General features: G+C 42.9%; 1 protein-coding gene across 1 annotated transcript in view; it reads right to left on the bottom strand.

Moving 5' to 3' along the window:
* FRG1 (FSHD region gene 1) overlaps window positions 1–13,328 on the bottom strand; it is a 76,856-nt gene that overhangs the window by 59,492 nt on the left and 4,036 nt on the right. The window contains exon 2 of the mRNA XM_029586977.1: window positions 9,048–9,112. Within this exon, the coding sequence (XP_029442837.1) occupies window positions 9,048–9,112 (65 nt within the window). The remainder of the gene's footprint in view (window positions 1–9,047; window positions 9,113–13,328) is intronic.

Genomic DNA, 13,328 nt, shown 5'->3' with positions numbered 1-13,328 from the left:
GCACAATATTGGTTTGGCCTGAATGTAAGTTATGTTCTGGTACAGTAGGTATGTCCCTGTGTCCAGAGAGTTTACAATCTAGGTTTGCACCTGAGACAATGTAGGATGATGCAACTTGCTCAAAGTCACAAAGAGTGTCAGTAGGAGAAGCAGCATTTGAACTCTGGCTTCCATGGTTCTCTGCCCACTGCTTTAACCACTAGGCTATTCCATTTTTACGAAGTTGAAAAATTCTCAAAATATTTTACAGTCCCAACTGACTTTCAATTGTAACCTTCATCTATTTGCATTTCTTTAGCTACACAAAACAGTTATTTCATGAACAGAGTGTGTATTGGTATAGAATTGCTGTGTATTTTAACCACTTTTGGAAACATAAATACACCACTTATAATGGAGAAATTAGCTGATAATTTCGTTTTCCTTAGTGTAGCAGATGGGTTCAAGACCAGTAGATTTATGCTCCCCTGCCAGCAGATGGAGCAAGCTGATGTCACAGTATACCTAACTCTGCAGTGACCCCAGCCTGCCAGTATTCTATTCAAAAGCAACTGTGGACAGGCTAGCAAAAAACTTGATTAAAAACAGGTAACCAGAACTGTACTCAACCAACTATATACACTGAACTCCCATAAGATTCTAGGTACCCCAAGCTAGGAACTGGACACTTTTCAGTAATCCCTTGGGACCCAGAGCCCCACAGGAGGACTAATGACACATTCATGCGGCAGCCAAGGGCGGGAAGCTGAGTCCATCTGTCTACATTAAAGAAAACAAAATTATAAGGTAAGTAATTTCTCCATTTCCTAGCATGTAGACAGATGGACTCAGGACCAGTGGGATGTACCAAGGTTACTCCCCAACAGGGTGGGAGGCTGGCTGCGGTTCAGTCAACACAGCATGTGCAAAGACTGCATCCTTCCGGGTCTGCACATTCAGACAATAAAACCTGGAAAAAGTGGGTAAGGAGGACCACGTCGCAGCTCGGCAGATATCGATGGGAAACAGACTAGCTTCCACCCATGACACTGTCTGAGCCCTAGTGGAATGAACCCTAACCTGAGTAGGCAACGGCTTTCCAGCATCCACAAACACGGCTGTGACCACCTCCTTAATCCAACAAGCTATGGTAGCTCGTGAAGCCGGAGCACCCTGCTTACTCCTACCATGGAGAACAAACAGGTGGAATGCCTCAGGGATCTGTACTTGGACCGATGCTTTATAGCCTACTAACTGGGGTCCAATTGGATCCCACGCACTAATGTGCTTCCGCTATATAAACACCAGAAATTATTTTCAGCCACCATTTTAGGAATTTGTCACTTAGCCTACGGTATGTCTGATTCAAATGTTATTCTAAACTATTCTACTTTATTCTTCCTACAGCAGCTACTTATTATTTGGGGTGCAAAGAGACCCCAGAATTTGAGACTTTCAATTAAGCAAGTTTAAAAATGTACAACTACTGATTCTTTGCATTTTCAGTCGGTAAAAATGTCAACAAGAGGGTCTTCTAGGCAGAAATATGCTTGGTATTCTATTGCAGATTTTCTAAAAGCAATTTTCGAGGATAACGATGACTCTGATTTTGAAGATACAGACAACTTTGATGAGGTTGATCACATATCAGAGCAATCGGAACATAGTAATACCGAATCCGGTCAGCCACCTGTTAGTCAACCCAATGATATTCCTGCAAGAGGAAAATGTCCATCAAGGGCACATAGAATTTGTCATGGGACACAGGGTAATCAACAAAATTGCATAGGGTCCATTTGGACCCCAGTTGATAAGATTTGATGTAAAATATGTTGGTAGGATGAAGGTTAATATATTTTTTAATTATTTGGAAAGGGGTACAAGGAGTGAGGTGATCAAATTTGCGGACGACACTAAATTATGCAGAGTAGTTAAATTTCAAGCGGATTGTGATGAATTGCAGGAGGATCTTGCGAGACTGGAAGATTGAGCTTCCAAATGGAAGATGAAATTTTATGTGAACAAGTGCAAAGTAATGCATATAGAGGAAAATAACCCTTGCTGTAGTTACACAATTTTAGGTTCTATCTTAGGAGTTACCACCCAGGAAAGAGATCTAGGTGTCATAGGGGATATGATAGAGGTCTTTAAAATCATGAGAGGTCTAGAATGGGTAAATGTGAATTGGTTATTTACTCTTTCAGTAAACAGAAGGACTAGGGGGCACTCCATGAAGTTAGCATGTTGCACATTTAAAACTAACTGGAGAAAATTATTTTTCACTCAAGGCACAATTAAACTCTGGAATTTGTTGTCAGGGGATGTGGTTAGTGCAGTTAGTGTAACTGGGTTTAAAAAAGGTTTGGATAGGTTCTTGGAAGAGAAGTCCATTACCTGCTATTAATCAAGTTGACTTAGAAAATAACCACTGCTATTACTAGCATCAGTAGCGTGGGATACACTTAGTTTTTGGGTACTTGCCAGGTACTTGTAGCCTGGATTGGCCACTGTTGGAAACAGAATGCTGGGCTTGATGGACCTTTGGTCTGACCCAGTATGGCAATTTCTTATGTATTATACATTGAAATAGACAGCTCAGTGTGCTGCAACAGTCAAAAAAAGCAAACAATGTTAGGAATTATTAAGAAGGGAATGGAAAATAAAATGGAGAATGTCAATGCCTCTGTATCGTTCCCTGGTGAGACTGCATGTTGAATACTGTGTGCAGTTCTGATCACCCCATCTCAAAAAGGATATAGCTGCACTGGAGAAAGTGCAGAGAAGGGCGAACAAAATAAGGTGCATGGAACGGATGCCCTATGAGGAAAGGCTAAAGAAGTTAGGGCTCTTCCGTTTGGAGAAAAGATGACTGTGGGTGGATATGATAGAAGTCTACAAACTTCTTCAAGTCCTTTCATGATTTAATGTAAGTTGGTTATTTACTCTCTCAGGTAATAGAAGGCGCAGGGGGCACTCCATGAAACTAGCAAGTAGCTCATTTAAAACAAATCCAAGAAAATTATTTTTCACTCAACGCAGTTAAGCTCTGGAATTCATTGCCAGAGGATGTGGTTACAGTAGTTAGTATAACTGGGTTTAAAAAAGGTTAGGATAAGTTCATAGCGGATAAATCCATAAACTGTTATGATGGTAATTAATAAGCAATGGTAGCTTGTGATCTATCTAATGTTTGGGTAACTTGTGACTTGGATTGGCCACTGTTAGAAACAGGATATTGGGCTTGATGGACCCTTGGTCTGACCCAATATGGCATAACTTATGTTCTTACCCGTCTTTCGAAAAGACTCAGGAGACTTCCAAATACTGCTCCTTAAGATGCTCAACATCCAAGGAGTACAAAAGGCAAAATCCCTCCACATCCCTGACCTTATCCAGGGATGGCAAGGAGATGGAGGGATTCAAATGAAAGTCTGAGACAACCTTGGGCAAGAATGATGGAACAGTATGTACCTGTAACGCCCCTAGAGTCACCCAAAGGAACGGCTTCTGACAAGACAATGTCTGCAGCTCAGAAATCAGACATGCAGAACATATAGCCACCAAGAACACAGTCTTCAAAGTCAACAACCATAAGGAAAGGCTACTCAGTGGTTGGAACGTAGGGCCCACCAAAAAGTCCAGCACCAAATTAAGACTCCACAATGGAACCGGTAACCTCAAGGGAGACCTAAGTTGCTTCACTCCCTTCAAAAAATGGTCCGCATCAGGATGAGATGACAAGGAAACACCATTCACCAGGCTTCTGAAATAGGCAAGAGCCACAACCTGCACCTTCATGGAATTAAGGACCAAGCCTTTATTCAATCCATCCTGCAGAAAAAATCCAGGTTGAGAAGGATCCTAAATGAATGAAGAAGAACACCCTGCGCTTCACTCCAGGCCTCAAAAACTCTCCAAACCCACACATAAGCCAAGGAAGTGGAGAACTTGCGAGTGCAGAGCAGAGTGGCAATCACCACAGGCGAATAAACCACACTTTAATAGGTGAGCCCTCTCAAGGGCCAAACTGTAAGACAGAATCGAGTCAGATCCTCGTGAAGAATTGGTCCCTGCTGAAGCAGATCCATGTGCGGCGGAAGACAAAGGGGGGCCTCCACCTGGAGTCGTCACAAATCCGCATAGCACGGATGCCTGGGCCAGTCTGGCACCACCAGGAGTACTAGCCCCCTGCAGACTTCAATCTTGCGAGTTATCCTGCCCAGCAAGGGCCACAGAGGAAAGCCATAGAGCAATCTGTCTTCCGGCCAGACCTATATGAGAGCCTCTATTCCAGGGAACACGGATCTCTCCTGCAACTGTAGAAATGAAGAACCTTCGCATTTCGAGAAGTCACCAGCAGTTCTAGGAACAGAAGGCTCCAGCGATCCACAGTCAGCTGAAAAGCCTTGGCTGACAACACCCACTCTCCTGGGTTCAGACTCTCCCTGCTAAGAAAGTCCACTCTTATGTTGTCTTTTCTTGCAATGTGAGAGGCAGAGATCATCTGCAGATGACCTTCCGCCCATTTCATCAGCTGATCTATTTCTTGCAACACTTGCTAGTTCTTGGTTCCTCCCTGGCAATTGATATAGGCCACTGTTGTCCAACATTACGTGAATCGCTTGATTCTGCAGCCTGTGACTGAACTGCAAGCATACCAGCCGCACTGACCAGACCTTCAGACGATTGATGTTCCAGCAGGACTCTTCGGCAATTCAACGACCCTGGGCTGTTAACTCCAGACAGCCCCCAACCATAGAGACTCGCATCTGTTGTGATTACCAACCAGGCCGGAGAGGACAAGGGAACTCCCTTTCTCAGATGATCTTCCTGCAACCACTGGAGGTGGGAGCAAAATTTCCATCGGCAAGTGGAGCCGAACCGCATAATCTTGAGACTGCGGGTTCCAATGAGATAGCAGAGAGAACTGCGGGTTCCAATGAGATAGCAGAGAGAACTGAAGAGGACGTATATGCGCCCTTGCCCATGGCACCACTTCCAGGGTAGCTGCCATCAAGCCAAGTACGTATAGGTAGGACCACACTGTCGGGTATATGGTGTTCATCAACTGTCGCACTTGAGACATCAATCTCTAGATCTGAACTTCCGGAAGGAAAAATGTGTCCTGTCCCACGTCAAACCAGACCCCCAGATACTCCAACAACTGGGATGGTTGAAGATTGCTGTTGGTCAGGCTCACCATCCAACTGAGCTCCTGCAATAAAGAGATCACCATGTGTTTCACCAGGCGGCTCTCTTCCTGATACTTGGTTTGAACCACCCAGTTGTCCAAATACAGGTGCACCAGGATTCTCTCTTTTAGCAAGGCCGCCGCTACCACCACCATAATCTTGGAAAATGTTCTGGGAGCAGTGGCTAGGCCAAAAGGCAGTGCCCGAAACGGATAATGGTGCCCCAACAACGCAAAGCATAGAAAGTGCTGGTGTTCCAATTGGATGGGAATATGAAGGTAAACCTCTGATAGATCCAAGGATGTCAGAAATTCCCATGACTGCACCATTATTACAGAGCCTAAGGTTTCCATTTGAAAACGAATCACCTTCAAGTGATGGTAGACCCTCTTGAGAACCAAGATGGGACGAAAGGAGCCCTCCTTTTGGACACAAGAAAATAAATGTAATATTGCTCCATTTTCTTGAGACATGGGCACCAGAACCACAGCCCTCAGTCTGAGGAGCCTTTGAAGCGTGAACTCCACTGCCTGCTTCTTCTGCGGGGAGTGGAAGGGGATTCCATGAACTCGTCCCGAGGAATACTGCTAAATTCCAGTGCATACCCGTCACGTATCACCTCCAGGACCCACTGATCTCGACCCACATCTGATAAAAGATAAAGAGACATCCCCCTATTTCCTATTCCGGAAGGTGGGTCGGCAATCCTTCATTGGGAAGCTTGGGAAGGTCCACCACCAAAGCCCGCTCCTCTCTTGGGCTGCCGGAGAAGAAATGACTGAGACCTACCAAAAGGCTGAGTCCGCTGAAAGGTCGTCCCTCTGTAGGAATGAAAATGACCTCTCATACCAAAGGGGCGCTGTAATTGTTTCGCATCCTCCAGCAAATGAGGCACCGGAGACTCGCTCCACTTACTGGCCAGTTTCTCCAATTCACTCCCAAGAGAGAGCCTTTAAAGGGCATCTTGGTAAGATTGGCTTTGGAAGCTGTGTCAGCTGACCAATTGCGCCTGGCCACTATCACAGAAGTCACATCTATGGCCGAGGTCAGGACTAATTCACAGCCTGTGTCTGGTAAAAAGGCGGCGGCAGGCTCCATAACCGCTCTGGAATTCCCTCCAGATTCAACCTTCTGAGAGAGAAGCAGACAAGATCTCGCCACTAGTGCGCAACAGAAAATCTGTAAATTCATCGCCACTGCCTCAAAGGCTTGCTTAAGAATAACCTCAATCCTTCAAGGCCGCTCCTCTCTCTACAGGGATAGTCATCTGCTCAGACACAGCACATACCAGAGCATCCACTTTGGGAAAATGTAAATGCTCTCTTGCAACTGGAACCAGGGGGGAACAGGCCTTCCAATGTCCGAACCCTTTAAACTTTGTTTCCTGGACGGCATCCATCACTGGGAAAAAACAAGAAGTTTTACGTAAGGAAACCAAAATGGGATTCTTCCTCGACTCTGCCATAGCATCCGAACCAGGAACACCCAGCTGTTTCAAGGTCTGGGAAATCAGGGCCGCAGTTTATCTCTATGGAAGAACCACATGATGATTCGATATAGTTCCAGCCCTGGAGGAAGTTCCCCATCGTCCAGGGAATCATGATCAACTTCATCATCAGTGCCATACAGATTCCTGTCGTGAATACCCGCAGGGAGGAGACTCGAGCCCCGGCACTTAAGCATAGGACTGGAATAGGGAGGAGCCATCGGCTGAGGGTCCCACCAGACAGAAATGGGGGAAGCGGAGGACTGCACCTGAAGAAAGGCTTGTAAACCTTGAAAACAATTCCACCCAAGAAAAAGCAGCTGGGTCCAGACCAAGCCCAGAAGGAACTGGAGCTGGTCTTATAGAACTGCCCTCACCAGCAGAGGAGCCAGTCAAGGGAGAACCAAGATCTGGTGACCCCCCCCAGTCAAGGCCTTGACCAACCCATTATCAGAATGGGAAGAGCCAGGCTATGCAAAATCCGAGGAAGACAACTCATGCTGTGCGTCTGAGGAACGCTGACACAGGTTAGAAACCAGGACAGGCTGAGAAGCCCTAATATGACAGGCAACACAAACAGGAAGATGCTTAGGCTTCTTGCTTACTGGCACCATCGCTGCAGTAAACGTGAATCGGAACGGCTTTGCTCAAAAATGAAATGCGGCCAAAAAAATAAGTGCCTAGAAGAAAGCGCAGCAAAGCGCATGAATAACCTGTGCCAAGTTAAGCATGTAAAAAAGTTTGTGCGCATAAAAAGTGCATTCTAAAACCAAGCGCACAACGTGTGCGCAGAGCTGACATACTACGTACACTGACAGCCTATAGAGGGCAGCAGAACATGCATGTGAAAACGGCTGCTGCAGCCTACCACACGGTGTGCAAGAAAAAAACCTAAGTGCAGGGCCTAGCCCACCGGGGGCCGTTCAACCTGCCAGGCTGCCCAGTTTCCCAACCCCAACAGAAGCAGGAACGAACATCAGCACGACGCACCGAGAACAGAGACCAGAAGTCCTGAACCTCCTCTGTCTCTGATTCAGGTAAAACTTTCTCTTTTTTTTTTTAAGCCTTACCAGAGCTCAGATCTTATCGGCTGAGTACAAAGACAGTCTCCGATTGCGGGGGGAGAAGGCATCTGCCGTCACCACCGCACTTGGCCTCCTGCACTCACTGCCTTTCAGCTGAACTAGCAGCTAAGTCCTAGTCAGGAAACCCAGCTACCAGACCAAGGCACACCTCTGAGGGACCATGGAAATCGCCTCAGGAATTCTCAGTTGGAGGAGGGACCTTTAGCTAAAACTGCAGGAGAGAGGGGCTTTCTTTTCCTGACTTTAGAATTTCAAATTTCTCCTTTCAAAAAGCTCAACGCAATCCCCATAAGGGAGATGCACGTCCACCATCTGCTGGAGATGGAGAATCCTGGCAGGCTGGGGTCACTGCAGAGTTATATATACTGGGATGTCACCTTGCTCTGTCTCCATCTGCTGGCAAGGGAGCATAAACCCATTGGTCCTGAGTCCATCTCTCTACATGCTAGGAAATACACTATGGATTCTTTCTTTCGGGACACTGTGAGGAAAACGATATTCTTAATTTTCCTTCTTTCTCTTTTTTGTTAGTAGCACTGAAAAATGCTATTTGGGGGTTGCTGAGGCAGAGAGGCAACTTTAAAGAAAAAAGTATTGAGTTTTCAGAGAAAAAACAGACAGAGACTGCGGTACAAGTCTGTGCTGGTGCTCAGATGAAAAAATGAGTAGGCTCACAAAGCAATGCTTGTGAGAATTCCTCCACATGCTCAGTAGAACAAAAGCTGTACCAGCTGAGCACCTCATTTATTAAACATTTTTCCCATAGACACAGAATGGGAGAAATGCGACAGCAAGAGTATTATCTGGGAAGTCATGCTAACCAACTCAGCAAGTCTCTAACTCTGAATCTTAATTCTAAACTTTCTCTGACATTGGTTTTATTATACTATTTTATTTTATCTTATTTATTTAATGCTTGTATATGTATCTTCATTATTAATGCTTTAGAGCTATTTTAGGCCCATTTAAAGCTACATCAATTTAGTTAATTTTAACCTATTTTATTTGTATTTTACTATATTATTGTATTTCTATTTTTACTAATTGTACACCGTTGTGATGGTTTTATTACTGATGTGACGGTTTATAAAAACCTAATAAACCTTAAACCATAAACAATGTTGAGGGATCAATCACAATGGTGTGGGTTGCAGGCAGTTGCTTAGAAAACAGCTTCAAAAGTTGTTTCATATTCAAGAGGTTTGGGGCATTTTCTCTTGACAATATCTATATTACCCTAGTACACAGTTGTAAAATCTTATCCTTGATCTTCCACATTTTTCAAAATGATTTTGAAAAACTCACCCACAATATCAAGTTTCTCTTCCTCATCCTCTTCTCTTTTTCTCTTTTCCTTGTTCTTTTTCTTACTGTACAGAAGATACAATAAAAGACATGTCAGTGACCCCTATACATCTCAATGAAACCCTGCAGTATCTGATATCTTCTGCACATTTTTTCCTTCTTGAGATATCCAGAAAGGGTATCCACAATGAAGCCAATTCAGAGTTTTCTAACTGGAGAGTCAGGTGTTGGGAAAGACAATATAGTCAGTCTGAGTGTTTGACAATCTATTTTGAAGTGCAACTCCCCTCACTTTGCTAATCAGGAAATTAGAACTAAGAACATAAGACTTGCCATACTGAGTCAGACCAAAGGTCCATCAAGCCCAGTATCCTGTTTCAACAGTGGCCAAGCCAGGTAACAACTACCTGGCAGGAACCCAAGGGGTAAGTAGATTCCAAGCTGCTTATCCCAAGAATAAGTAGTGGATTTCTGCAACTCTACCTTAATAATGGTTAATGGACTTTTCCTCCAGGAACAAGTCCAAACCTTATTTAAATGTAGCTACACTAAATAGCTTTCACCACATCCTCTGGCAAAGAATTCCAGAGCTTAATTACAAGTTGAGTAAAATAAATATTCTCTATTATTAGTTTTAAATGTATTACCTAGTAACTTCATTGTGTATCCCCTGGTTTTTGTATTTTTCAAAAGAGTAAATAACTGATTGTTTACTCGTTCCTTCCACTCATTATTTTATAGACATATTTCCCCTCAGCTATCTATTCTTCAAGCTGAAGAGTCCTAACCTCTTTAGCATTTGTTCATAGGGGACTTGTTCTATCCCCTTTATCATTTTGGTCGCCCTTCTCTGTACCTTTTCTAATTCTGCTGTATCTTCTTTTGAAATGTGGTGATCAGATCTGCACACAATACTCAAGATGAGGTTACACCATGGAGCGATACAGAGGCATTATGATATTCTCTGTTTTATTCTCTATTCTTTTCCTAACACCACCTAGCATTCTAGTTGCTTTCTTAGCTGCTGCTGCACACTGAGCAGAAGATTTCAACGATGACACCTAGAACCTTTTCCTGAGTTGAGACTCCCAATATGGAACCTTGCATTATGCAGTTATAATTTGGGTTACTCTTCCCTAAGTGCATCACTTTACACTTGTCCACATTAAATTTCATTTTCCATTTACATGCCCAATCTCCCAGTTTTGCAATGTCCTCTTCAATTTTTCACAATCCTCTTGCTATCCGTAACGACAGCCATGGGTTGGGGATTTTCTAAATCCCTTGAAGGCCCTGACTGTATGCCACTGGAGGCCTATTTGGACAAATGCTTGCTACCCATGCTAATGAGCTCCAAGCTTATTAGCTACCATGCTAATGAGCTCCAAGCTATGTATGTTAATGAGGTCTAAGCAAAAGGCTCTACCCTAAATTGCACTTTAGCCATTTAGGTTAAAAGTGCAAGAGCTTTTACAACTATAGAGGAAATCAAGGGACATGAATGATTGAGCAAATGTGAAATTTTGCCAAAACAAATTTGTTTCAGAGCAGTAATACAAAAGATGAGAAAGTGTGGCCTTGGCAGACCAACAGGTCCAGCAAGCATGTGAGGGAGAAGGCTCCACCTTATGCATTGTCCAGGGGATCCAAATCATCCAGTGAGCTAGAAAAAACAGGAGACTGAGTAATGTGGGAAGAAAAATAAATTCTTAATGATTTGCTCCAATAATAATCCCATGGAAAGCCATTGGCTATTTATTATTTGGTTATTTGCTTATTTATTTAATAAAATTGTATATTCCGCGTGGTCCCCCAGTGTTCAAATGCAGAATACAATAAACACTCACAAAATTCAGTACAAACAATAACAAAATAAAACATTACTAAAATTAAAATAAACAATTACATCAACAAAATTAAACTAAAATTACAATTCACTCCATTATCTGCTCCAAATGCTTCCCGGAATAACTACTTTTATCAGTTTTCTAAATTATCAGTCTCTTGACACATCCCAATAGACAGGGCGTTCCAAATAAGAGACAACTCGTGACCAAGTCTTCCTTAAGCCAATAAAATGAGCAAAATATGTTCCCTTCAAGTAATTATAATTATGAGAAACTATATGGCCTTCCATAGATAGGGAAACCAGTAAGATAGCAGCTTGTGACTCCTGGGAAAATGACTCCAAATCTAGATGTCAGGTTTGAAAGCAGAATGCAGTTGAACCCACCTAAAATACCTGGGTAAAGAGTAAACATTTACTTTTATCAAGTAATTGGTCCACTGACCATATTCCAACTCTAAACCAAAGTGGCCAATTGACCATTTTCTAACCAATCAAAAACATTGAATTAAACCATATAGTTGTCAAAGCTGATGTTCCCCATTCTATACTTAACCCTTTGAAATAGCCTTCCAGTTTTCTATAAGCATATATGTGGCCAAAAAGATGGGATATGATTGGAAGCGAGCTGTAGTGGGGAAGACCTGGAATAGCTCACAAAGGTGTAGGCCAGGCTAACACTTGTTCAACATTAAGCCATATAGGAGGGTCATTATTCTCAGTTGACTAATCAATACCTTGCTGTAAAATAAACGCAGCATGATAGATAAAGTCTGGAAACTTCACACCCTCCCAATGTAGAGCTTCATTTTTCGAAACACTATACATGGTACCTTGCCCTTCCATATAAAAGTGGGATAACTGAGCATCATGTGATCATTTAAATTTATAAGAGAAGAAAACTGAGAGCACACTAATTATAAAATGAAATTGTGGTGCTAAAGTAGTTTTTATAGTATCCATATGGCAATGGGGCAATTTTCAAAGTAAGAATACTGGAACACCCCTTGGGATACAGGACTCCCTCTCTTCATGGTGCAATGGGGGTCTCAGTTAGGTGTTGCCAGTTGTTTCTCTGACTCTCCCAGGTTAAAGCACCATTAAGCTTTAACCCGTACGCCCTATGGCATCACTTCATATTTATTTCCTGCCTTATCTTCTTTCCAGCTTGTTGCAAGCTTCCAAGTTCTCTTCCCTGTTTATTGTAACTTTGACTCATTCCTACTTACTGTTTATCTTTCGTTTACTTGAATAGTTACCCCAGTTTTTTATTCTTGTTAATTGTAAACCGATCCGATATGGTTATTTACTATGAAGGTCGGTTTATAAAACTGTTAAATAAATAAATAAAATAAATGATGTAAAAAAACCTATTTGATTAAGGAGGGAAGCCCTACCTCCTTTCCCCACAATCCCACCTCTCTTCAGATTTACTTAAAGAAATGAAGACTCTCACCCTGAACATGTCTTTCACGGAGGCGGGGCTAGGATGGAAAAAACAAATAAAGATGATGTTCTGCTCTAAATAGGTTTGAGGTTACATAAATTAAAAGACATATAAGCTTAGGTAAACAAAAATGTAGGAACCAGACACTGGGGAAGTTGTAACAGAACATTATTTCTCCCTGTCCACAGGATGCGGCATGAAGTTGGTGGACAGAAAATTAAGAAATCACCAGAAAGAGGTAAGTGATGTCACCCCTTCCAGTTATACTGTGTACCCTTTTACTAGCAATAACAGTAACACTATGTTTCCCCTTTTTGGGGAATAAAAGGCAGCAGATAAATTATTTCTCTTTAAATTTTCCTGAATCTTCAAGGTCAATATTGTGCTCCGTTGGTTTCAGGCCAACTTTCATGCCTGAAATCAAAATGAGGGCGTGCACATACACACACAGATTTGTTGCCACTATCATGGTTACTGGAGTGAGAGGGGCCAGAGGATTTGGTAGGAAAGACACACTCAAAGGAAAAATGCATGTAGAGATCAGTCAACACCTAGGAATGTTAATGGAGCACATTTATTCCATGGCTTTCTTCTAGTTGATGCAGGATATAGTTGCTGGCCATGGCTCCTCTCTCCAAAGAACTTGGATGGACAAGAGTCAGCTCTCTCCATAATAGAGGGGACATCATTTTAGGTGTTTGGAACTCTCTGGTATGTGTGTAGAGGGGTGGGGGTTATATACTCCCCAGAGAAAGTGGCTATGATTTTGAGAACTTGCTATATTTTTCACAACATTAATGCTTCAAAGCCCACATTTATCCCCTCTTCCCCTTGGATCCCTAGTTCTCTTCCATCAGATGTTGGTATAGCACTATGAGGAAGAGTGAGGTTAGAAACAGAGTATAACCCCCTGTTGGGGCACATAAAATGAGAGTTTCTGATGCCTGTTATGAGCAGAGCATGACTCTCTGTGGGTTCAAAAAGCAAA

Source organism: Rhinatrema bivittatum, chromosome 1, assembly GCF_901001135.1.
Source record: "Rhinatrema bivittatum chromosome 1, aRhiBiv1.1, whole genome shotgun sequence".
Classification (NCBI taxonomy): Eukaryota; Metazoa; Chordata; class Amphibia; order Gymnophiona; family Rhinatrematidae; genus Rhinatrema; species Rhinatrema bivittatum.
This window is presented reverse-complemented; position numbering and strand designations above follow the sequence as displayed.